The sequence below is a fragment of the Pagrus major genome, chromosome 24 (genome assembly GCF_040436345.1).
Source record: "Pagrus major chromosome 24, Pma_NU_1.0".
Classification (NCBI taxonomy): Eukaryota; Metazoa; Chordata; class Actinopteri; order Spariformes; family Sparidae; genus Pagrus; species Pagrus major.
In genome coordinates this window covers 13,812,147-13,839,463 of record NC_133238.1, presented here as the reverse complement: position 1 = coordinate 13,839,463, position 27,317 = coordinate 13,812,147, and the positions used below count along the sequence as shown (strand labels likewise).

Below are 27,317 nucleotides of genomic sequence, written 5' to 3'. Positions count from 1 at the left end.
AGTAAATATGACAGTTAACTATAGTAAGGTGGAAGTTGAAAGTATAATCAAAGTAGAAATGAAAAGAAGTGGCAGGAAATAAAGGTAGAGTGTTCCACAGTATCCAGAGGGAGGAAGGAAGGATGAGAGAATAGTAGCAGTAAAGAAGAAGAAGATAAAATATCCAGAATGAGATTTGGGCACACTGGACTCAACAGTACGATGAAGCATGAAACTGGTATGTGTGAACATGTAATTACAAACTGTCCTAAGTATCAGCAGCAGAGGAGGATTCAATATGTCATCTTTAGAAAACACCGGACTTATTAAAAGAATATAGGTAGTTTTTTTTTATTTTATTATTATTATTATTGTTATTATTATTATTGTTGTTGTTGTTGTATTTTTCCTTATTTATTTATTTAGTGATTTATTATTGATCCTCTCCCAGTAGTCGTATTATACCGGTCTGATCCACACTCCGGTTCAGAAGGCGCATCTAAAAGAAGAAGAAGAAGAAGAAGAAGAAGAAGAAGAAGAAGAAGAAGAAGAAGAAGAAGAAGAAGAAGAAGCCTACGCGTCATCACTACGCGCCACAGACACGTTTTCACAGATGTTGAGCTGATTTGTTTTTGTTGGGGTTTTGGAGAAGATGTCGGTGTTTCACGACGAGATAGAGATCGAAGACTTTGAATATGACGAGGACACGGAGACGTATCACTTCCCGTGTCCCTGCGGAGACAAGTTCGCCATAACTAAAGTAAGTGACTGCAGGCTAACGGCTAACAGCTAACGGCTAACAGCTAGCAGCTAACAGCTAGCAGCTAACAGCTAACAGCTAGCTTACTCCTGCCGCTGTGTCGGAGGATTACATCATTTACCTGATATTAATTACTGAACAGCGTCACTTGTGTTAGAACAGCAGACGTCTTATTGACTGTTAATTAACTAATTCTACCTTCAGTAACGCTACTTATCATGTTCTGCTTTGATGGACTTCTAACCAGACTCCTTTTAAATATCATGTCATTATACGTTCTCCTTGTTCTGTGGCGTATTGACAGTGACCCGGAGATGTTTCTGATCGCATTATCTGATCACTGAGATGTTCTGGTAAACTCGGCATACAGACCATCGCTTCAACATCACTGAGTGTCTGATGGTTCTGTCGTTTCTCATACCGGGTGTCTCTGTCGCGTCCAAGGGTTTTCAGGCGATAATGAGATTAAATGTGAGAATTTTTAAGTGGAGTTTGGTTTGATATGAGTCTATTCAGTTAGTTTGTGGTGTCACACCGGGGTCAGATGAATACAAATTACATGGCAAATATCTGTAATTAGTAACGTAATTCATTCGATGTCAAAAAAAATGTAATCAAATTGGATTACTTTTGGATTACTTTAGTGTCAAACATTAAAGTGCTGCACCTTCTACAAAAAAGGAGTGTAACTGAAATACTTTTAGATTATTTTGGATTACTTTAGATTACTAGATTACTTTAGATTACTTAAGTGTCACCCTGCCTGTGCTGAGTAACTGTTGGTGTTTTGAAGGAGGATCTGGAGAACGGCGAGGAGGTGGCGACGTGTCCGAGCTGCTCGCTCATCGTTAAAGTCATCTACGATAAGGTGAGAAGACGTGATGATTATTGATTATTGATCATTTTGTCCACATTACTGGTGATTATTGATCACAAATCGTACCAACAGTCATCTCTGCAGTGTCGATATTGAGCTGGTTTGAAATGTTCTGACGTTGGTGAAGTTCTTCAGAGGAGATTTAAAGTATTCCAACAGAACCTCAGTGATTGTGACATTATTTCATGGTTCTGTTCTGAACTTGTTCTGCTGACTCGGTCGGTGGAAGTCTGGAGCGCTCTCGCTCTGTGGAGAAGATTCAGGTGTTTTCATACCTGTGAAGTCGAGCTGTTAGAGCTTTAACACGTCACCGAGCAGCTTTCACAGGAATGAACGCAGCTCCACCTCCGACACTGTGTCCACATCTAATGTAACGGCCTTTTACACCACCGTCCTCGGTGTGTCCTCATTGTGTCCTCGGTGTGTCCTCATTGTGTCCTCAGTGTGTCCTCGGTGTGTCCTCAGTGTGTCCTCAGTGTGTCCTCAGTGTGTCCTCATTGTGTCCTCATTGTGTCCTCAGTGTGTCCTCGGTGTGTCCTCGGTGTGTCCTCATTGTGTCCTCAGTGTGTCCTCAGTGTGTCCTCATTGTGTCCTCATTGTGTCCTCGGTGTGTCCTCATTGTGTCCTCGGTGTGTCCTCATTGTGTCCTCATTGTGTCCTCGGTGTGTCCTCATTGTGTCCTCAGTGTGTCCTCAGTGTGTCCTCAGTGTGTCCTCATTGTGTCCTCACTCCGCCTGTGTGAAAGTTCCAGAGGTGGAGTGAAGGGACCGTTTCAGTCCACCTCTGATCCTCCAGCTGAGGTGTAACAACAGTGACTGTGTGCAACAGTGAAGAAGACAGGAAGTGTTGACCGCTACAATGTTGTTGTGTGTTTCAGGAGTCGTTCATGTGCGGAGAAATCATCGAAGCTCCGTCATCGTGTTCAGAAAGCAAACTGGAGCTGCTTCAGTCCTGACCTGCAAAACCACGGACTGCTCCTTTAAACCCACTTTATACACACTGTTCAGTTTGACTTCCTCCTCCTCCTCCTCTTCCTCTTCCTCCTCTGCTGCTTCTTCTTCTTCTTCTGTGGTTTTTAACTCTTTAATCAGAAACAAACTTTCAGTCTGAACTCCCAGAATGCATCACATCTGCTTTTCTTGATTGATTTCAGTGACGTTTTTCAAAGATGATGCGTTTGTGTGCTGCTGGGAAACCTCAGCGTCTGACGAGGTGTAAATATGTCTCATACTAGATTATTAACTTATGTTATTGTGAATGTTTGTGCTTATAAGAACCAAATAAAAACATTAAACAGTTCAGTTGTTTTATTTTCTGTTGAATCAAAGATTTAATTTATTCAAACATTAATTTATTTTAGATTTTATGTTGGGTCCCAACAGGTGCTGAAAATCCTTGAAAGTGCTTGAGTTAATGTTCTCAAGGTTTGAAGGGAGCTCAGATTTTGAAGTTCTTGACAACGATAATAAATCTGTGTTAGTGATTATTATATGATGTTGATAGTCTGAATACATCATGTTGTCCTTGAACTCGTCACCACTCTGTGGACAGATGTCATGAAACATCTGCCCATGATCCTAAATGTCTCCCGGTTCAGCCCGGACTGAAGTCCGAGCTGTTGTTGGACCTCGTCAGTACAGACTAAAGGCTTGAGCTCTGAAAGGATAAAAACTGAATGTTTGAATGTAAAAATAATCCTGCAGACGATAATAAAGACGATAAAACAGACGAGACATGTTGAAATGAAGCAGCCTGGTGGCAGCATTAATAAAAGACTTCCTGCTGATTTAAAAGATGTCAGTGATTGTGCCGCCTCAGAACAACACTGAACATTTCCCTCATTTGACTCCAGGACGACAAACAGTGAAATATGTGCAGTGAAATGTGACAGACTGAGATTTATACAGACTGAACAGTGTGATATGAGCTCACTGGATACACAACAGCTGTGCTTTGTTTTCACCAGCAGAGGGCGTCAACGTCCTCCAACTCCAGCAGAATAAAGCTGAATAAAGAGCAGAGAAAACTCAAAGTACTGAGAAATACTTCAAGCTGAGGCTTCACACATTGGGATTACAACCTTCTCCTGCTCGGCTCATCAGCCAAGGAACCACCAGCACCTTCTCCTCAAAGACTGGTAACGTTGAACTGGGCCTAGATAGCATAGCATAGCACAGCACGGCTAAGCACAGTACTGTTTAACTCTGGTTGATGTAATGCACACGTGTTCAGTCTATGTGTGTCTTCCACAGGCAAACCAGCCCTAGAACAGGAGGTAGAACTCAGAGCACATCATTCTAGTCTCCTCCATGAAGTTCAGATGGCTAATATGAAAACCATGCGATATTTAGATGACCTGCACTCAGCAGAGTTAGGTCTTTGCTCACACAAGGAGGAGTTGTTAAGGCTTAGGTCAGAACGTCTTTCCCCACCATGTGATTCTGGTGACTCTGATTCACACTCCTCCCTTGATGGAAGCTTAACTCCCTCTCCACTCAGAAGATGTGAACAGTTCCTGGCTGACCCTGAAGTCCTTAGGAATGAAGTCAGTTCCTCCACCTCCACTGAGAGACAGAGATATTCTACCCAGTGTTCCCAGTCTCTGATGTATGACACCTTCAAATCAGCTACATTAACCTGAGTGACCACCTGTGATGTCACTTCCTGCTCTGTATGAAACAAACCCGTCCATCACTGAGACAAACAGACTCCATGTCTCTACACAAAGACAGAACATTTGATCAGAGACGGTGTCGGTTCTGTCGGCACAGATTAGTTCTCATCTGTTTGTATCTAATACCTGATAACGGACACAGTCCTTCTCACTGCTGAGCTGCACACACTCGGAGCAGCCTGTAGGGGGCAGCAGCTCCTCAGCCTTCATCAGCTCGTCAGCTGCTGGGTTTTTCTCTCAGCTGAGAAGAAGATCACAGTTAGAGAGAGAAAGCCCAGGTTTGACCCTCCGACCTTTAACTGGTCTGATCTCAGTGAGCTCTGGACTCTTTAATTAGTACAACTGTGATGATCACCTGTTCAGGTGCAGAGGGAGTGAGATCAGGTGAGCAGGTGGGCGGGGCCTGAGGTGATGTGGCAAGCTTGTTTATCGTCTGGTACTTTAGTCGTGTTTATATTTGAATGACAGCTCACAACATTCAATCAGTGACTTTTAGAGCGTCAGTTTGTTCTGTTTTAATAAAGTTTGTAATGTTCAAACCAAACCGCTCATCGTCCAATCGCAGCAGGGTATTTAATCAGAGATGACGTGTGGAGACAGGAAGTGAGTCCGTCTGGCTGCAGGGAAAACTTTCACACCACAGATCCAATTAAAGGTTCCTGCTGGGGAACAGCTGATGTTCTGACTGACACTCATCAATTTTAATAGAACATCAATTAATATATTGACGACTCGCAGCTAACGGCTAACACCTTAGCATCGGCCCAGTGTCCTCATGTAGTCCACTGTTATTATTATCATCCTGCAGGGAACATGATCCGGATCAATACTGGACCAGAACATCCCATCGACACCGGACCACAGCGTCCGTGTGTCCCATCGACACCGGACCAGAACGCCCGTGTGTCCCATCAACACTGGACCAGAACGTCCCATCAACACTGGACCACAACGTCCGTGTGTCCCATCAACACCGGACCAGAACGTCTGTGTGTCCCATCGACACCGGACCAGAGCGTCTGTGTGTCCCATCGACACCTGACCAGAACGTCCGTGTGTCCCATCGACACCGGACCAGAACGTCCGTGTGTCCCATCGACACCGGACCACGACGTCCGTGTGTCCCATTAACACTGGACCACAGCGTCCGTGTGTCCCATCAACACCGGACCAGAACGTCCGTGTGTCCCATCAACACCGGACCACAGCGTCCGTGTGTCCCATCGACACTGGACCACAGCATCAGTGTGTCCCATCCACACTGGACCACAGCGTCTGTGTGTCCCATCGACACCGGACCACAGCGTCTGTGTGTCCCATCGACACTGGACCACAGCATCAGTGTGTCCCATCCACACTGAGCCACAGCGTCTGTGTGTCCCATCGACACCTGACCAGAACGTCCGTGTGTCCCATCGACACCGGACCAGAACGTCTGTGTGTCCCATCGACACCGGACCACGACGTCCGTGTGTCCCATTAACACTGGACCACAGCGTCCGTGTGTCCCATCAACACCGGACCAGAACGTCCGTGTGTCCCATCAACACCGGACCACAGCGTCCGTGTGTCCCATCGACACTGGACCACAGCATCAGTGTGTCCCATCCACACTGGACCACGACGTCCGTGTGTCCCATCAACACTGGACCACAGCGTCCGTGTGTCCCATCGACACTGGACCACAGCGTCAGTGTGTCCCATCGACACCGGACCACGACGTCCGTGTGTCCCATTAACACCGGACCAGAGCGTCCGTGTGTCTCATCCACACTGGACCACAGCGTCCGTGTGTCCCATCGACACCGGACCACAGCGTCTGTGTGTCCCATAGACACTGGACCACAGCATCAGTGTGTCCCATCCACACTGGACCACAGCGTCTGTGTGTCCCATCGACACCTGACCAGAACGTCCGTGTGTCCCATCGACACCGGACCAGAACGTCTGTGTGTCCCATCGACACCGGACCACGACGTCCGTGTGTCCCATTAACACTGGACCACAGCGTCCGTGTGTCCCATCAACACCGGACCAGAACGTCCGTGTGTCCCATCAACACCGGACCACAGCGTCCGTGTGTCCCATCGACACTGGACCACAGCATCAGTGTGTCCCATCCACACTGGACCACGACTTCCGTGTGTCCCATCAACACTGGACCACAGCGTCCGTGTGTCCCATCGACACTGGACCACAGCGTCAGTGTGTCTCATCCACACTGGACCACAGCGTCCGTGTGTCCCATCAACACCGGACCAGAACGTCCGTGTGTCCCATCAACACCGGACCACAGCGTCCGTGTGTCCCATCAACACCGGACCAGAACGTCCATGTGTCTCATCAACTCTGGACCAGTTCATCCAAAAGTCATCAAGTTTCATTCTGCTGCTCCAAATATGTATCAAAGATTAATAATCTGAATATGTTCAGATAAAAATATTTATTATTGAGAAATTTTCCTCCTCCTCCTCTCCCCCCTCCTCCTCCTCTTCCTCCTCCACCTCCTCTTCCTCCTCTCCCCCTCCTCCTCTTCCTCCTCTTTCTTCTCTTCCTCTTCCTCCTCCTCCTCTTCCTCCTCCTTCTCTTCATCCTCCTCCTCCTCCTCCTGCTCCTCTTCCTTCTCTCCCTCCTCCTCCTCCTCCTGCTCCTCCTCCTCCCCCTCCTCCTCTTCCTGCTCCTCTTCCTCCCCCTCCTCCTCCTGCTCCTCCTCCTGTATATCTCTGGTGGCAGCTGTTAAAATGGAGGTCAGAGTCGGTGAAGGACGGCGCTGCTCTCTGATTGGCCTGCAGGAAGATGACACTTGAGGTTTTCACACTTCCTGTTGAGGCTGACGGTGACGAGCGACGCCTCAGCTGGCGACAAACAGAACATCTGTATTTAGATGATGATGATGATGATGATGAAGCCTGAGGGACGCTGCTGTCCTCCTGACCTTCACACTCACTCTGACTACAGCTTTTATTGTGAAAATCCTCACTAATACTTGTTGTTGTGTTGTCAGGGGGCCGACAGACGGGCCCCCAGGCCTGAACAGACTACGGAGGCCCAGGAGGAACATCAGGGAGCGCAGATGTTCAGCAGGGGCTCGTTCAGGTCATCAACTCTGGATACGATGATTTAACTTCATCTGCACTGACCCAGGAGCGGTGTGAGTCAGAACACGTCCAGCAGAACCCATCTGTCAGTCAAAGTCTTCTCAAGAACTGGACTGGACTGGACCTTACATCACCTGGACTTTACATCACCTGGACTTAACATCACCTGGACTTTTCAAGAGTCCAGTCCAGATGTTTAGAGAGAAGAAAGTCAGAATAACGAGGTTGTGACGTTTGGATCAAAGTTGTTACAGTGATTCATTTCAGAACAAACGAGAAGAAAAGTGTTGTTGAACAGAAAGTCGTAGTTCTCAGGTCCGTTTATTCTTCGGGCCAATATTTATCACACAACACTCGTCAACATTTTCTAAAATGTTGTAACATCACCTGAATTTAATGGAGATTTTCAATGTTTAAGAAAAAGTCCAAATAATTTAAGAATGAAGTCATTTGGATCAAAGTTGCTATGGTAACACTAAAGTGTAAATAATAAATAAAAAGAAAAACATTCTGTTTTCTTCTAAAACTTCTTTCATCTTTAGAACATGTTCCGACCGTCAGCAGACGGATCAAAGAAACAAACAGAACATCAACATAATTCTCTTCATGGTTCTAAAACTAACTCTACTCTGAACCAACTTCGGACTTTAGGTGAAATGTTTGTTTGTTATTTCGAACCACCGACAGAGACGGAACCTGATTCATGGACTCGTCCTGAGGCCCAAACATCTGGATCACATCACAGCTGGAGAATCTGCTTCAGGGGACCGGATGAAAATCGAACCCGATGCTCGTCTGAAGCCTCAGCTCTGACTGTCAGGAGGTGACGTCACAGGAAATGTGATCCTCAGGATGTTTCTGTCGGGGTGAAGTCACCGAGGTCCAAAGATCCAATAACACGCTGAAACACAATCCTGTTATTATGAGACACACACACAGAGACAGGAAGGAATCGGCACAACTCCAAACTCTGACCAGGTCTGTGAACTGGGCCCAACTTGTACCAGGTCCATGAACTGGGCCCAACTCAGTCCACATCCATGAACTGGTCCCAACTCTGACCAGATCCATGAAGTGGGCCCAACTCAGTCCACATCCATGAACTGGTCCCAACTCTGACCAGATCCACGAAGTGGGCCCAACTTGTACCAGGTCCATAAACTGGGTCCAACTTCTACCAGGTCCGTGAACTGGGCCCAACTCTGACCAGGTCCATGAACTGGGCCCAACTCAGTCCACATCCATGAACTGGTCCCAACTCTGACCAGATCCACGAAGTGGGCCCAACTTGTACCAGGTCCATAAACTGGGTCCATCTCTGACCAGGTCCATGTACTGGGCCCAACTCAGACCAGGTCTGTGAACTGGGCCCAACTCTTCAATCAACATCCAATCACCCCAAGTCCACTTCAGACCATGACCTGGTGTCCTTGGGTCCATTTTGGTTCCACCATCTCTGGTAAGGAGCTCAGACAGCTGGAGGGAGCTGCTCCTCCTCACTGAAGGGTGTCCGTGTAGAACTCCTCCTGGTGTCTTCTGGGATCCATTTTGGATCGAGTCCTTCTGTCTTGAGGTGAACTTTGGATCAAACATCGTTTTCGTCAGAACAGATCTGAGCTGATGAACAGGAAGTTCCCTCACATGTGACTGAAACTGGATCTCAGGAAGAGAAGGAGGAGGAGAAGGAGCAGGAGGAGGAGAAGGAGGAGGAGGAGGAAGAAGAGAAGAAGGAGGAGAAGGAGGAAGAAGATAAGAAGGAGAAGGAGCAGCAGGAGGAGGAGAAGGAGGAGGAGGAGGAGGAGGAGGAAGAAGAAGATAAGAAGGAGGAGGAGGATAACGAGCAGGAGGAGGAGGAGGAGGAAGAAGATAAGAAGGAGGAGGAGGATAAGGAGCAGGAGGAGGAGAAGGAGCAGGAAGAGGAGGATAAGGAGGAGGAGGAGAAGGAGCAGGAGGAGGAGGAGTGTTATCTCCTGCTGTGCTGCTCTGGAGGCTGAAACAAAAATAATGTGATTGGTCGAGTTAGTGTGAAAATAAATGACAGCATCTTATAGCCTGCAGACACACACACACACGCACACACACAGACACACACACACACACGCACGCACACGCACAGACACACACACACACGCACACACACAGACTCACACACACACACGCACACACACAGACACACACACGCACAAACGCAGACACACACACAGATGTATAGCTGGGACCTTGAGCATTTCGTCCTCAGACTGTCTGATCTTTGTACACAGTACAGAGTAATAATAGTTGTGTACTTTGACTGAAGTACTTCTTCCTCCAGAGCGCTGCTGTATGAAGGACTGAGGACTGAGGGGGGTCAGCTGGCTCCAGGTCTGAGGACTGAGGGGGGTCTGCTGGCTCCAGGTCTGAGGACTGAGGGGGGTCAGCTGGCTCCAGGTCTGAGGCTGGAGGTGCTGACAGCTGTGCGCTCCAGATGCAGCTCCATGTTGACTGTCTTCTCCTTCACTGAATCCACGGACACTTCAGGGAACACACGCAGGGTCGGACGTCTCAGCGTTTTCATCATCTTGTTGAGCTTTTTTCTCAGCGTGCCACAGAAAACTTCATGTTTCCTTCAGTCGGGCCTGAAGGAGATGGACCGACCTCCATCTTACAAACCCACATTTACAGGATTCTGTTCTGAAACTAAAACATATTCCCACATTCATGAACGCAACATATCCTGCACTGAAATATGAGATATGATTTGAAGTAAGAAAGAAAACAAGTCGGACATCATCAATCACTTCACAGCTACATTAACGTCTGAGTGACCACCTGTGATGTCACTTCCTGCTCTATATGACACAAACCCGTCATCACTGAGACAAACAGACTCCATGTTTCTACTCAAAGACAGAAAGAAGTTCATGTAAAACATTTGCTGAATTTACAAGAAGGAACAAATAAGTCAGAATCAGTCAGAGACAGAGTTTCACACAGTTTATAAAGTGTCTCCAACTCAACAACTCACTAAACTGACACATTTGTTAAGGGAGTCTGGTGATGTTGTGGTTCAGTGTCCAGGATGGTCGGTGACACAGGTCTGAACAGCCTCTGTGTTAAATGACTGTATGAGCAGAAGTCAGTGAGGTAATCAGGAAACCAACAGGTGTGTCTCTCTGTCCTCAGGTGAGAAGTCAACGCTTCCTGTAAACTATCAGAGTAAAAGCCCCGAGGAGTTGAGTTGAATCCTGAACATGTTTCTGAGCTCACACAGATCAGGTTTTCTCTCAGAGGCAGACAGGTGTGGTCACCTGGTGAATAGCTCCACTGACTCCGCCTCCAGTGGAGACAGACAGGTGAGAGATGTCAGGTATCATAATAAATACAACGTTATTTCTGTGTAAATGTTTCAGGACATTAAACAGGTTTGATTGACCACTTATAAAACATAAACATTTGGTAATAACTCAGAATGAACACAGACCTCCGATCATTCATTCACTTCAGAGAGCTGCACTCCAGACCAAACCCCACAGAGAAAAAGTGAGATTTAAGGGTGTTTGTTTGTGTTTTCAGCTCTCTGTGGTCGTGCTCCTGTTCACTGAACCATGTCACACATTTTATAAATGAGCAGAACAGTTCTTGAAACATGATCAACATGAGTCCAGAGTTTGGATCCAGGTGAAATGTGCAGTAAATAATCACACTTCCTGTGTGGAAATCGTGCGTTTGTCAGGTGGAGTTTGGTGTGATAGCTTGAGCTTGAGCAGTTTACAGCCTATCAATAATCAATAATTAGCTGTCTTTATCAATAATCAATGAAACATGGACTGTTTTACATCTTCACACATCACATCCTCCTGTGGCTGAGGCCAGCTGCCCTGCCGCCCCCCTCCCTCCCTTCCTTCATCTCCCATGATGCCTTGCAGGCGATGAGCTGCAGCAGAAGTCACGCTCGCCTGCAGCCTCACTGCTGCTCACCAACAGGATGCATGCTGGGAGTTTACAGGCCCAGTTCTTTTACTTTCAGCCCAGTCGGCAGAAAAATGTTGAGTGTTTGCTGAAACTTAGATCACTGATAAGCTGTGCTCATGGCCTTGTCGGGTTCAGGTACCAGAACCACTTGGTTATAGTTGGAACCTCGTCATGTTCTGTCTTAAAGAACCTGGTTCTGTCTCCACAAACACAGCTGGATCATCAGGACGCCTCCTCTAAAGAACTGCAGTTTAATGTACTTGTACTTTATTTTCCATTTTCTGCTATTTTAACTTCCACTTCACTACTTTTATTTGATTACTTTAGTTACTAGTTACTTTACAGATTACATGCTGCACCAGAGCCAAAGTAGCAGTAGTGTGTACATATACTGTGTATTAGTGTGTACATGTACTGTGTATCAGTGTGTATTAGTGTGTACATATACTGTGTATTAGTGTGTACATGTACTGTGTATTAGTGTGTACATGTACTGTGTATCAGTGTGTATTAGTGTGTACATATACTGTGTATCAGTGTGTACATGTACTGTGTATTAGTGTGTATATACTGTGTATCAGTGTGTACATATACTGTGTATTAGTGTGTACATGTACTGTGTATTAGTGTGTATATACTGTGTATCAGTGTGTACATATACTGTGTATTAGTGTGTACATGTACTGTGTATCAGTGTGTATTAGTGTGTATATAAACTGTGTATCAGTGTGTATCAGTGTGTATTAGTGTGTACATATACTGTGTATCAGTGTGTATACATACTGTGTATCAGTGTGTATACAGTGTGTACATATACTGTGTATCAGTGTGTACATGTACTGTGTATTAGTGTGTATATACTGTGTATCAGTGTGTACATATACTGTGTATTAGTGTGTACATGTACTGTGTATTAGTGTGTATATACTGTGTATCAGTGTGTACATATACTGTGTATTAGTGTGTACATGTACTGTGTATTAGTGTGTATATACTGTGTATCAGTGTGTACATATACTGTGTATCAGTGTGTATTAGTGTGTATATAAACTGTGTATCAGTGTGTATCAGTGTGTATTAGTGTGTACATATACTGTGTATCAGTGTGTATACATACTGTGTATCAGTGTGTATACAGTGTGTACATATACTGTGTATCAGTGTGTATACATACTGTGTATCAGTGTGTATACAGTGTGTACATATACTGTGTATCAGTGTGTATCAGTGTGTATCAGTGTGTATATATACTGTGTATCAGTGTGTATCAGTGTGTATTAGTGTGTACATATACTGTGTATCAGTGTGTATACATACTGTGTATCAGTGTGTATACAGTGTGTACATATACTGTGTATCAGTGTGTAGCAGTGTGTACATATACTGTGTAGCAGTGTGTATCAGTGTGTATCAGTGTGTACAGTATATGCAGTGTGTACTGTGTGTGGATACACTCACGTGCTCCGCTCCGGAGCGATGACGTCACTTCTCCCAGTGTATTTAAAGAGGAGCGCGCGGAGCAGACCTTCACTCAGCTGCACGCGGACAGCCGACACTTCCTGAAGTGTGAGGAGCGTCAGAGGCACGAGCCGGATTATTGATCCTGTATTGGCTCACAGTATCGTTCTGTTGTGTGCGCGCGGCACGGTGCTGCTCGTGCGGAGGATGCGGCGGCGCGGTGGCTGCCCGACTCTTCATCACTCTTCATCATGTGACGCCTGGAGCCGCGGCGGAGGTTTACTCTCTACACAAGGCACGTCTGCGTGAGCGGCAGCACGTCATGTTCTCGGAGGTGAGCGACGTCAACCTGACGTCCAACGCGAGCGCGCCGCTGGAGCAGGACTGGAGCGACACACCGCACGCGCGGCTGTCGCGCGGCGGGCACCGCGTGGTGTCGGTGTTCCTGGGTTCCATCATGGTGCTCGGCCTCCTCAACAACCTGCTGGTTCTGGTGCTGTTCTGCCGCTTCAAGACGCTGCGGACCCCCGTCAACATGCTGCTGCTCAACATCAGCGTCAGCGACATGTTGGTCTGCGCCTGCGGCACCACGCTCAGCTTCGCCTCCAGCCTGCGCAGCCGCTGGTTGTACGGCCGCCACGGCTGCATGTGGTACGGCTTCATCAACTCCTGCTTCGGTCAGTGGTTCCGGTTCTGCCGCTGCCGCTGCTGCTGCTGCTGCTGCGGGGCTCATACATGCTGGAGTAGATTTATTTTAAATTCAGATGTTAAACTTTATATTTTAACTTCTTTCACTGAGCTCTGGACAGTGACGTCACTCTGCTGTGGGCTTCTTATGTTATATTCTATATTTGCTATTTTAATGTTATATTCTATATTTGCTATTTTAATGTTATATTCTATATTTGCTATTTTAATGTTATATTCTATATTTGCTATTTTAATGTTATATTCTTTATTTGATATTTTAATGTTATATTAACCCTCGCTCTCGGAGCTGAACGGTGACGTCAGCTGAAGAAGTTTAAAGTTGACTGAACTCATAAAAACAGATCGAGACAAACATTAAAGTTCAGACTGAGTCAACATAATGTGTTAGAGGTTTGACACTCACCTGTGACAGTACCTCACCTGTGACAGTCTCACCTGTGACAGTACCTCACCTGTGACAGTACCTCACCTGTGACAGTCTCACCTGTTATTGAAATTTAACATAGAAAATCAGTTCAGATCCAGTTAAGTGTTCTGACGGACATTCTGTCCCGTCGTCCCGTTTAAAACATCTGGTTTTGGACCTTATGTGGAACTAAATCCAGGTTCCAGGTGGTTCTGTGGATCTGAACCCTCTTCCTGTTTCTGTCTCCGTCAGGGATCGTGTCTCTGGTCTCTCTGGCTGTCCTGTCCTACGACCGCTACAGCACCCTGATGGTGTGTAACAAGCGGTCCCCGGACTTCAGGAAGCCCATGCTGGCCGTGGGGGGGTCCTGGCTCTACTCCCTGGTCTGGACGGTGCCCCCCCTGCTGGGCTGGAGCAGTTACGGTCTGGAGGGGGCCGGGACCAGCTGCTCGGTCAGCTGGACCGAGAACTCGTCCAGTTCTCACTCGTACATCATCTGTCTGTTCATCTTCTGTCTCGGGATCCCCGTCCTGGTCATGGTCTACTGCTACGGACGCCTGCTGTACGCCGTCAAACAGGTGGGTCACAGCAACCAATCAGAGCCATGCAGCAGTTTAAAGGTGAGAGTTTATCGCCTGTGTTTGGTCCGTCAGGCGGTTCTGACGGTTTATCGCCTGTGTTTGGTCCATCAGGCAGTTCTGATGGTTTATCGCCTGTGTTTGGTCCATCAGGCAGTTCTGACGGTTTATCACCTCTGTTTGGTCCATCAGGCGGTTCTGACAGTTTATCACCTCTGTTTGGTCCGTCAGGCGGTTCTGACAGTTTATCACCTCTGTTTGGTCCGTCAGGTGGGTCGTATCAGGCGGACGGCGGCTCGCCGCAGAGAGTTTCACATCCTGTTCATGGTCATCACCACGGTGGTTTGCTACCTGCTCTGCTGGATGCCGTACGGCGTGGTTGCCATGATGGCCACCTTTGGCCGGCCGGGAGTCGTCAGCCCCGTCGCCAGCGTCGTCCCGTCGATCCTCGCCAAGAGCAGCACCGTCATCAACCCGGTCATCTACATCCTCATGAACAAACAGGTGAGTCTTCACAGTGACGATAGGTGACGACTGTATTTGTTCGGTTGATTTCAGGATTTAAATTCTTCGGAGGCTTCGACAGAGAGCGTTTCAATAAATCAATACTCTGCAACACTTTACCAACTTATATAATTATAAATCCAAAAGTACAAAAACTAAAACATCTAAATTAAAGACAAACAAATAAAAGAATATAAAAACTAAAATGAAAACTAAATGAGAAAAAATGAAATAAAATACTGTATTTTATTTAATTAAAGTTTTCATTTTAGTTTTTATATTCTTTTATTTTTTTGTCTTTTTGTTAATAAAGAGAGAAAAATAAATAATGAACGACTTTGAAAGTAAAAACACATTTGTTAGATGTCTCAGGTTCTGGTGGTAAGCTAATTAATTAGCCTGGCTAGCTAACATGGATGCTAACATCAACACATTTCAGACGGATGGAATCAGATGCAGAGATTTTCCAAACAAATCGTTTTATTGAGTTGTGTGTTTATCAAACCTCCTCCGACGGAACCAGACTTCTGTTTGTTTCTGATGTATGAACACGCAGCTCAGAGCTCCACACCATCGTTTGACGTCCTGACGGGAAACATAAAGTCTGCTCTGAATCACCACGGCACCAACCAAATCTGATGTGATGGAATAAATCTGAGAAAAACAAACCTGACAATCAGATTTACAGTCAGTCATGTTCGAGAATAGACTGCAGACTGTAAACACGTTTCTGTTGTTGTTGTTTTTGTTGTTGTTGTTGTTGAGCATATCTGTCAACAAACGGAGCCTCAGCTTCGTGCTTCTAGCTCTGACACCTGTACCAACGTTTGGCCCAGAGTCATTTTAACGCCTTCGAGCATTTCAGGGTCTCAAATCTTTAATCGTCTCGTCCAGAACACATTTGGCAGCTTCATGCAGCTGCCCGCGGGTCCGTCTGCAGCTGGTTTCTGTCACAGCTGAGCAGTTTCACAGAGAGACATGAAGCAGAGTCCTGTCGCTTCCTCCGAGAGCAGCTGAGGACAAACAACCGTCAGCAACAGCAGAATGAGTTAAACCAGTCATTCAACCTGTAGAACAACAATAATGAGCTGACAGAGGTCCTCTTCACGACAGAGGACAGTGAACGCATCGTCTGTTACTACTATACTTTTATCACAGTTTGAATCTGACAGAACAAAGTCTAAAGAAACAAACGATGAGATTGAGGTGGTAAAAAGTGTAACATGATTTTTAAACTACATGAAAGTTACCTGAGTGACGACAGTCTCATTATGTTGATAGTCAAACATTTGACTTTTAAAAGTTTGAGACACTTTCTCTAAAACATCGTTTAAATTATGACGGGCACATGATGACTTACCATCAGACCAAACATTAAAAATAAGTCTTTAAGGAAAAGTTCTCCAAAAAGTAAATCCAGTTTCTCAACACAACATTATCTTGTATGTTGATGAAGGTTCGCAGTCATCCGGGTCATGGTACGTCTAAGTTCTGTATCGTAGTCAACTGGACCTGTTTCAGTTTGTTGAAGATGTTTCACGTCTCATCCAAGAGGCTTCTTTACTTCTAACTAACTGGAGGAGCTGCAGACGTTTAACTCTGTGTGGGAGTGTCCTTACAGAGTGTGGGAATGTCCTTACAGAGTGTGGGAGTGTCCTCACAGAGTGTGGGAGTGTCCTTACAGAGTGTGGGAGTGTCCTCACAGAGTGTGGGAGTGTCCGTACAGGATGTGGGAGTGTCCTTACAGAGTGTGGGAGTGACCTTACGCAGTGTGGGAGTGTCCTTACATAGTGTGGGAGTGTCCTTTCAGAGTCGTTAAGGACACGTGTGCACTCTGAGTTCACAGACGTCTTTGAACAGAGGATGTGGACTAAGACATCGCTTATCACCAACCTACAATACAGTACTGAGTTCTCTCCCCAGACAGCTTAACAACCTTAGCAACCCACATGAAGGCCGGTTGGGTCAGTGACCCACAAGTGGCCCTAACGACACTCCCGCACTCTGTACAGACACTCCCGCACTCTGTACAGACACTCCCACACTCTGTAAGGACACTCCCACAATATGTAAGGACACTCCCACATCCTGTACGGACACTCTCACACTCTGTAAGGACACTCTCACACTCTGTAAGGACACTCTGTGAGGACACTCCCACACTATGTAAGGGCACTCCCACATGCTGTAAGGACACTCCAACACTCTGTAAGGACACTCCCACATCCTGTACGGACACTCTCACACTCTGTAAGGACACTCTGTGAGGACACTCCCACACTCTGTTAGGACATTCCCACACTCTGTAAGGACACTCACACACTCTGTAAGGACACTCACACACTCTGTAAGGACACTCACACACTCACACACTCTGTTAGGACATTCCCACACTCTGTAAGGACACTCAAACACTCTGTTAGGACACTCCCACACTCTGTAAGGACACTCCAACGCTCTGTAAGGACACTCCAACACTCTGTAGCAGAAAGTCAAAAAATCAGTCAAAAGCAAAGCGTGTTTATTAAAACCATTATTTACATAAAAATAAAGATATTTCTCATCAACTTCTTTTATCAAAACTCTGCTGTTTCTAGATTCAACGTCAAAACGTTAAAAAATTATAATTACAACATAATAAATCTGGAGTTTCTTGGAATTACATAAAAATTCTGAGATGAGTTAAACTCTCACATTAAAATGATTTTTGATTAACAGTGAAAATAATGAGACAGTGTTTGAAAGAACATCAGAATTATGACATAAAAATCAAAACTAGATCACATGATAGTTAAAATTATGACAAAACAATGAAAACTAACTTCTAATAATCTAAAAAGATTTTTTTTTTAAAATAAATTAAAGGAAACAAAATAAAGGAACATCTTCACTGTCCTGAACCCCCTCAGAGTCTTAAACCTGGATCATGACCCACACTGGACCGTCCTGAACCCCCTCAGAGTAACCTTGCCCTTGGTCCTCAGCTGGTGTTGGGGGCCCACGTTGATCCTCTGGATCAGCAGCTTCTCGTACAGCAGAGGGTGGTACGCTCCCAGCGTACAGGCAGCGTCGTGGTAACGCTCGTAGTAATGACACAGGTCGGTCCGACGGACTGACGGGATGAACTCGTACACGCTGACTTCACCACACAGTGACATCATCAACAGGATCCCTGAAACACGTGATATCATCAATGTGTCATAAAATAACACAAATAATTTTACACAATAAAGAAAAATCTAAATACAGTTTGAGTCAGAATCGAACAAAACAACGAATATTTTACAAACTAAAAGAATGTTTACGTTATAAATAATGAATGAGAACAAATATTTAATATTTACACATGATGTCATTAAAAATGAAGCCGGCTGAGAATCGTTGTCACGTCTCCAGCTGACTGTTTATTGATTATCAGTCTGTGATTGATTGTTAATGCCTGTGATTGATTATTAATGCCTGTGATTATCAGTCTGTGATTGATTGTTAGTCTGTGATTGATTATTGTCTGTGATTCATTATTAATGTATGTGATTATCAGTCTGTGATTGATTATTAGTCTGTGATTGATTATTGTCTGTGATTATCAGTCTGTGATTGATTGTTAATGTCTGTGATTCATTATTAGTCTGTGATTCATTATTAATGTATGTGATTATCAGTCTGTGATTGATTGTTAATGTCTGTGATTGATTATTGTCTGTGATAATCAGTCTGTGATTGATTGCTAATGTCTGTGATTGATTAGTAATGTCTGTGATTAATCATTAGCCTGTGATTATTAATGTCTGTGATTATCAGTCTGTGATTGATTATTAATGTCTGTGATTGATTATTAATGTCTGGTTGATTATCAGTTTGTGATGATTATCAATGTCTGTGATTAATTATCAGTCTGTGATTGATTATTAATGTCTGTGGTTGATTATCAGTCTGTGATTGATTATCAATATCTGTGATTAATTATCAGTCTGTGATTGATTATTAATGTCTGTGGTTGATTATCAGTCTGTGATTGGTTGTTAATGTCTATTCCTCAGTTCTACCGCTGCTTCCTGATCCTGTTCCACTGTGAACACCAGCTGACCGAGGACGGACACTCCTCCATGCCCTCAAAGACCACTGTGGTCCATCTCAACCGCCGAGTGTGTGACATCAGCCCGGCCACCACCGAACACGCTGCCACCGCCGGCTCCACCCTGCTTACCAGACCTGATACTGCGGACATGGAAATAACCAGCAGTGCCGTGTCCGACAGAGCCGACGCTGTCGAGCCACAGGAGGTCTCCTCATGAGACCTCTGACCTCTGACCTCTGACCCTTCACCTGAAACCTCAACGACCAATCAGCTGACTGGAGGTACGGAGGTCAACAAACGATGACGGAGGCATGTGTGGACGTAAAGACATTTAATGAATATTTACAACAGTGTAACAGGAACATGTCTGGAGTAGTTTATGAAAGTTAAAGAATTTAATTAAGATTAAAAATGTAAACACTTAACACGTTTCCATCGTTCACAGTTTCAAACTACGTTTTCACAATTTATCAAACAATGAATCTGTTGCGATCACAGCGTTCAGCACCTGTTCACACCTTTAAAGACAAATGTATCGAGCTTCAGGGTTCATTTCTCTTTATCAAAAACAAGATACAATTTAAACTTCATGATTATTATCATTATCATTATTATCATTATCATTATCATCATTATCATCATTATCATTATTATCATTATCATCATTATCATTATCATTATTATTATGTTCCATTAAATTTTGGTATACAATAAAAAACAACAGAGTCATTTTTGATTTTTGTATCTGAAGCGTCTTTAGATAAAAAAAACATGTAAAACATTTGGAGAAAAACAACAAAAATCAAACAAATAATAATAAACGTTATTATAATTATTGATCCTGAAATCAAATGAACTTCTTTGATCTTTCAGTCTCATGTCATGGTCTTCATCAGGCGACTTCATGAAGATATTTAATAACATTTATTATCATAACTGATGTAAATTTCCTGTGACTCATGTTGTCTGTTTGTTTGTTTGTTTACTCCATGATGTCATTACTTCTGTCTGATTGACAGACCGTCACATAAACATTCAGCATCTTTAATGAGATTATTAAACATCTTTGAACAAACACATTAATAAACAGTAACGTGTCACAACAACATGATTGTGTGTTTTAAACTGGTGGTTCTGATGATTCATATCTGATGGTGTAAAATCGTCGCTCACTTTATCACAGAATCAAACGACTCTGACGATGGCTAATTAAATATTAATGAAGATGAATAATAAAATGAGTATTTCCTGTCTGAGCGTCATGACGTGACGTGATCATATTTTTCTATGGTCTCTGGTTTGTTGAACGTCTGTGCTGTAAAAATGTTGTTGAGGAAAGTTTGGAATAAAGTTCTGTAAAGTCGCTCGTCCGTCTTTTTATCCAACGTTTATATTAATATTGTGAACGTGTTGTTTCCTCTTGTTGAACTCATTTTTAAATCACCTCTAACACACCATTTATATATTAAATCTAATATAAAACAATTATCTTCTGTTTTCTTTGAGTGATAAATGCAGCTGTCAGTTTGTTTTGAAACCTGCAGTGACACGTTTGTCTCCCCCTTCAGGCTGTGACGGTCATTACACAAAACACTGCTGACAGTTTATTATATTTACTGTTTTTATTGTAAAGAGCTTGTTTTTAAAATGTGCCACATCAATAAAGTTATTATTATTATTATTATTGTCACATATTGTACAAGTCAATAAAATATTATTATTATTATTATTATTATTATTATTATTATTATTATTATTATTGTCACTTCATGCAAGTTGATCAGTTTCTTAAATTTCCATTAAAATGTTTATAATTTTAATGATTTTAATTTACAATCAAATGTAATGTTGGAATTCAATTTAACATGTTAATGACATTAAATTATAAGTACATGTAATTACATTTCTATAATAAATTATAATATAAATTAATGTCATGTTTTTACATTTACTATAAATATTTTACATTAATTACATTTTCTATATTAAATATACTTTTCTTAAGTAAATGTAATTAATATAATTTATGATAAGTGTAATTATATTCTATTCAAATTTTGAGTAATATTTCAAATGTAATGTTATTTACATAATGATTAATTGACACTTTGTATCGCTGCAGACTGGATGTTGTTTGTTCCTGTTTCTCTTTTCTCTCTGTTACTTTTATTGTTTTATTTTATTTAACAATATACATTTAAATCATCCAAAGACATTAAAACCGTGAAATGTTTTTTTATGTTTCGCACTTTTAGTAGTATTGTAGTATTGTAGTACTGTAGTACCGTAGTACTGTAGTATTGTAGTACTGTAGTATTGTTGTACTGTAGTACTGTAGTATTGTAGTACTGTAGTACTGTAGTATTGTTGTACTGTAGTACTGTAGTATTGTAGTACCGTAGTGCTGTAGTATTGTAGTACTGTAGTATTGTTGTACTGTAGTACTGTAGTATTGTAGTACTGTAGTATTGTTGTACTGTAGTATTGTAGTACCGTAGTATTGTAGTACTGTAGTGCTGTAGTATTGTAGTATTGTAGTACCATAGTACTGTAGTATTGTAGTACCATAGTACTGTAGTATTGTAGTACTGTAGTACTGTAGTATTGTAGTACTGTAGTATTGTAGTATTGAAGTATTGTAGTCCTGGTACCTGTGAAGCCTGACGAGGGCGGGTTCGGCTGGATCTGGTCCCCGGTGTTGTCCTGGATCAGGTCCCACAGGCTCCAGATGAACTCCGGATGGAGGATGTAAAACGGCTGCTCGGGTCGGAGGCGACGGCGTTCGACGTACGCCGGGAACAGATCAAAGTCCGGCTTCTCGAACCACTGGAGAGAAAACGTGACACGCTGAGTTAGCACACGTTAGCAAATGTTAGTGAAACAGTAAAGTCTTGTCGTTGCGTTCAGACCTCGGTGAGGTTGGAGGAGTACGGAGCCGGATCCCAGAGCAGCAGGGTGACGTCCTGATACAACGAGCTGCTGTTGAACTGATGTTTGGGCTGAGCAACGATCTGATGGAGACACAGACGGACAAACTGAGACGACCTGCACACAAACTAAAGTTCAGGTTCAGACACCTGATGTCCAGGTAGCTCAGTGTGTTGGAGGACTGTCATGAAATTCTGAGGTTGTGGGTTTGATCCTTGAGTCAGTCTGAGTTTTGAAAACTGCTCTTCATATGAAAGAGTCAAAGGCAGGACGTTCAGGTATCTGATGAGCTTCTCTGGAGGTTGTGGGTTTGAATCCTGACGATGTTCAGACTTTGTATAAAGTTGCTGCTCAGAAGAACGAGTGAGAGACTCTTCACTCATCTCATCCTGTTAGCTCAGCAGGGTGAAACCAGGGTTAGAAGCTTGGAGGCTGTGGGTTTGATTCTTTATTGAATTTTGAGGGTTGATGTTCAAAAGAGTGAAATCTGAAAGAAACAAAGACCATCAGTCAGATCCAGTAGCTCACGCCGATAGAGGCCTGGTCAGCAGTTCTGAGGTCGTGGGTTCGATTCTTATAATACTCAGTGAAGATTGAAGTGTGGACTGAAAAGCGCCCAGAGAAGATCTGCTGGTGTGAAGGGGACTTGGTGGTGCGGTGGGTTTGTTCCTGGCTTGCGAGCAACCAGAGGTGCTCGCACCGGGTCGAATCCTGCTGGCTGCCAGTACCTGGAGCCTCAGTCCTGCAGTCGTGGGAGAGGGAGGGGGCCGTGTCCCCTCCCGTGGTTCCTCAGAGATGGAAGCAGGGGGTTATGGGTCGATGAACCATCAGCAACTGAACTTTTATTGAAGTGTGAGGATGTGACAAAGTTTTAAAGATGTTGTAGGTCATCACTGTCACATCTTTGAGTTAATGTTGGATGATGAAGGCTCATTACATCATCATTCAATTAATCAATCTTTATTTGTTCATTTCATAATTAACAACAAAACTCATCTCATGACACTTTCCAGATTAAGCAGGTCTAAACCAAACACCTTGATTAATTCATCTACAGAGACCAACACTTGAGCAGCACCTGGTGACAGAGGAGAGAAAAAACTGCCTTTAACAGGCAGAAACCTCAAGCAGAACCGGACTCTGCCTCGAGGGTTGTTCTGTATTGTTCTGTAGAGTCGGAGAACAAGACGAAACATAACGTGAATAAAACTTTGAAACTTCCCCTCATCTGTCAACATCTCAGAGAACTCCCATGATGCCACACATACATCTGTGAGCACAACACCTCTGTGTCCTCACTTCCTTGGTCCATGGAAGTGAGGACACAGAGGTGTTAACTACAGATGTATGAATGAATGAATGTACATTTGTTGAAGTTTTCAGCAGCAGGTACCAAGCGACTGTTCTGTGTGCTCCAGGTGTCAAACAGGAAGTGGAAGATTCCACCTGCATTACTAGGAGCAGGGGGTGGACTGTACTAAGTGGTTCAGGGGTGTTGAACAACAACAGAAGGGTGAGGACAGTGGGCGGAGTCTGTACCTGCGAGTTGATGATGCGGATTGTGGTCTTGGTCCCCACGTCCCTCTCGAAGCCTTTGGTGGGGGCGGCGTTGAAGCGAAGAACTGCATCGTGGGAATCTGAGTCCAGGAGGAGAGGAACAGGAAGTGGACTTTGAGTCAGTTTTGTTTAATCGAGCAAGTAAAGTTTATTTCTGTAAAGTGCTTCACAGTCAAACAAAGTGAAAATACAATAAAAACAACAAATAGATTCAAGATCAAACACCACAGAGTAAATAATATTCACCAGCAGGGGGCAGCAGAGTCACACCTGCTCCGACAGAGCTCATATTTTAAAAAGGTGGTGTTTTAACACAAAGAAAGAAAGTACTGGTGAGGTTGTGGGCTCTGACTGTAGAAAACAGTGTAAAGGTCCTGTAATCTGACCCGTCTATGGGTCCTGACCCTCAGGTTGGACCCCCCAGTCCTGTATGTGGACTCACCGATCTCCCTCCCCAGCGATGAGTTGAGGACGGCTCCAGCTGACGTCACCACGGCGCAGCTCTGATACCGAGACGTCCAGAGTTCCTGCAGGGGCAGCGAAGGCACCAGCCGGGCCCAGCCCAGACCAGAGAACGGCTCCTGGGTCCCGTCCACAGTCCGGATCCTGGTCCTCCTCTTCAGCTCACAGTACAGTTGCAGACCAGACCTGCGGTCCCCCCGTGGCCCCTGGTACGTCACCTGGTGCCTGTTGGAGCTCAGCTGGACCTTCAGGACCTTCTGCAGACGAGGACTCAGCATCTCCACCGTCAGGTTCCCGGTCCAGAGTCTCTGCAGGATTTCCAAAGACCTGGACCTGTAGTAGTCCTCAGATCTGGACCTGAAGTCAGTCCTTCTCCTCCTCCAGTCCTTCTCTGAAGATCCAGCAGGTCTCAGGGCCCCCCGCTGAGCAGAGACCAGGCGGCGGGTTTCAGTCCTGCTAAGTCCGGGCCGAGGCAGCCGGGAGGTGAGGTCCAGGAAGTGACAGAGCAGGGACAGGAAGAGGAGGAGCCAGGCCAGCAGGAGCACCAGCAGCCACTTCCTGTATGGCTTCATCCTGTGTCAGAAGTCAGAGGTCAAACTGTTTTCATGCATTCTTCACTACCTTCCTCCCTCATTCCCTCCCTTGTTTCCTCCCTTCTCTCCTCCCTTGTTTCCTCCCTTCTCTCCTCCCTTGTTTCCTCCCTTCTCTCCTCCCTTGTTTCCTCCCTTCTCTCCTCCCTTGTTTCCTCCCTTGTTTCCTCCCTTCTCTCCTCCCTTGTTTCCTCCCTTCTCTCCTCCCTTGTTTCCTCCCTTGTTTCCTCCCTTTCTCTCCTCCCTCATTGTGTCCACCCTGATGAATACTAACGTCTGTCAGCTATCATCTTGTCCACATAAACTTTATCAATAATTCATAAATTAAAAGATTTTTCTTCTTTAGTAAACGTTCAGATAAAGTTCACATAATAAATAAATAAATGAGTTATTACTTTCTGATCTCATTACAACCAGAACAAATTAATATTTAAGTTATTTATATTATATTCATATAAACTTTTAATTATATTTATTTAATAGTTTAAAAGTTGAATCATTTAAAATAAAAGACTTTTGCTACAAACTGACATTAGATCCGTTCAACCAAACTTCATGTAAAATTTGACTGTTTTAAGGAGAGTCATTGCTGTGTTTGATTGACAGCTGCTTCCTGTTACCTGTCACAGGTGTGGTGAGGAGGAGGAGCCTGTGGGCCGGCGTTCCCTTCCTGCCCACTGCAGGACTTCGACGGCTCGTCCTGACATCAGCTGAGTTTCCTTCGGTGTCCCACGGGATCAGTCTTCCCAGAATCCTCTGCTTCCTGTCCAGAGCTGGACTGGTTTCACTCTGGACGTTGAAGTGTCCTTTAACTCTCTGCTGGGGGGCTACAAGTGTTCTGATTGGCTGCCTCGGTCCCTTTCAGTGACACAAGGCACAGGGCTGTTACCATGACGACCACATTAATGCTGCATTCAGGTCAGACGGTGCAAATGAGCGTCAGAGTGAGAGAGACGCTGCTGAGACAAAACATTCAGTCAGCGAGGGGTTAACTGGAGGTCTGAAGGTTGGACCAGATCCCAGACGGACTCGTGGGAAACCAGACCCGGACCTGACCAGAATACATTAACCAGAGAGGGCTGGCAACATGGTGGACCTGAGGAGACCCGGACCTGACCAGAATACATTAACCAGTGAGGGCTGACAACATGGTGGACCTGAGGGGACCCGGACCGGACCGGACCAGTTACAGTCTCAATCTGGTTTCATGTTTTAAACTTTTTATACTTTGTTTTTAATTTGCTTGTTTTTCATTTAACTCTGTTTGTTTTATTTTGAAACTGCTTTAGGCTTCAGATCCTGTACGCTGTCACTTCCTGTTCCCGTTCACCTGAATCACGTCACAGCTCAGGTGCTTTTTACAACGTTGTTCAGGTGTGTCACCTGTCTGATGTTGAGGTCACTCTGTGGTGTTCAGGTGTGTCACCTGTCTGATGGTGAGGTCACTCTGTGGTGTTCAGGTGCGTCACCTGTCTGATGGTGAGGTCACTCTGTGGTGTTCAGGTGCGTCACCTGTCTGATGGTGAGGTCACTCTGTGGTGTTCAGGTGCGTCACCTGTCTGATGGTGAGGTCACTCTGTGGTGTTCAGGTGCGTCACCTGTCTGATGGTGAGGTCACTCTGTGGTGTTCAGGTGCGTCACCTGTCTGATGGTGAGGTCACTCTGTGGTGTTCAGGTGCGTCACCTGTCTGATGGTGAGGTCACTCTGTGGTGTTCAGGTGTGTCACCTGTCTGATGGTGAGGTCACTCTGTGGTGTTCAGGTGTGTCACCTGTCTGATGGTGAGGTCACTCTGTGGTGTTCAGGTGCGTCACCTGTCTGATGGTGAGGTCACTCTGTGGTGTTCAGGTGCGTCACCTGTCTGATGGTGAGGTCACTCTGTGGTGTTCAGGTGCGTCACCTGTCTGATGGTGAGGTCACTCTGTGGTGTTCAGGTGCGTCACCTGTCTGATGGTGAGGTCACTCTGTGGTGTTCAGGTGCGTCACCTGTCTGATGGGGTTCAGGTGGTTGTGAGCAGGAAGTCTTGGTCATAAACAAACAGTCGGACTGAGATGTTGCATCAGTTTATTGTCGTGCTTCTCAAACCCCTTTCACACCCGTCACACTGATCAATAACCCCTGATCATGTTGTATTGATAACCCACATCCTAATCAATAGGACACAATTAAATGCATTAAAGTTCTCCTCTGATCAGATCAGAGTTCACACAGATCAAGTATTAAACCTTGTTGATCAAACGACTCCGACCTAATCTTACTCCCCGTCACCATGGCGACATCAGTCAGATCCCCGTCACCATGGCGATCTGGGCCCGGTCCCGTCCTCCTGCAGGTGAAGAACTTGAGGATGTTTGCTGCTCTGCTTACATTCAGGAACAGTAGTTTTATTGCGTCATCAATGTTTTAAATGTGCAAGGAGCTGGTTGTCATGGAGACAAACTGAAGCCTTTAACGAGGAGTTGGTTGTCATGGAAACAACCTCCTCATGTGTTCATTCACTTAGCGATGAGTCCTGACAGACATTCACAAGCTGGTGATTTTACATCCCGAGTGCCTGAACCAGGTGATCCAGGTGATCCAGGTGATCCAGGTGAGTCTCCACCTGCTCTATATGTACATGAGCACACGAGGCCACGCCCTCCTCAGTCAGCGTGGTGGGTGGGGCTGGATGCTGGTCTGCTCTGGTCTTTACTGTCACACCTGAAG

The 27,317-nt window shown here is 44.9% G+C and overlaps 3 protein-coding genes across 3 annotated transcripts; 2 read left to right on the top strand and 1 right to left on the bottom strand.

Annotated features, from left to right (window-relative positions):
* Positions 1-546: 546 nt before the first annotated feature.
* dph3 (diphthamide biosynthesis 3) lies at positions 547-2,917 on the top strand. Its single transcript, XM_073462393.1, has 3 exons — positions 547-739; positions 1,533-1,607; positions 2,494-2,917. The coding sequence occupies exons 1-3, from the start codon at positions 632-634 to the stop codon at positions 2,569-2,571; spliced, it is 261 nt and encodes an 86-aa protein (XP_073318494.1). The 5' UTR covers positions 547-631; the 3' UTR covers positions 2,572-2,917.
* A 10,051-nt stretch (positions 2,918-12,968) lies between these two features.
* LOC140992077 (pinopsin-like) lies at positions 12,969-19,638 on the top strand. The gene is made up of 4 exons (XM_073462315.1): positions 12,969-13,474; positions 14,167-14,492; positions 14,763-14,996; positions 19,037-19,638. The coding sequence occupies exons 1-4, from the start codon at positions 13,120-13,122 to the stop codon at positions 19,289-19,291; spliced, it is 1,170 nt and encodes a 389-aa protein (XP_073318416.1). The 5' UTR covers positions 12,969-13,119; the 3' UTR covers positions 19,292-19,638.
* A 3,308-nt stretch (positions 19,639-22,946) lies between these two features.
* Positions 22,947-24,593, bottom strand: LOC140992460 (beta-galactoside alpha-2,6-sialyltransferase 2-like). Its single transcript, XM_073462755.1, has 3 exons — positions 24,002-24,593; positions 23,542-23,639; positions 22,947-23,169 (listed from the first exon to the last, which is right to left on the bottom strand). The coding sequence occupies exons 1-3, from the start codon at positions 24,591-24,593 to the stop codon at positions 23,110-23,112; spliced, it is 750 nt and encodes a 249-aa protein (XP_073318856.1). The 3' UTR covers positions 22,947-23,109.
* Between the last annotated feature and the right edge of the window lie 2,724 nt (positions 24,594-27,317).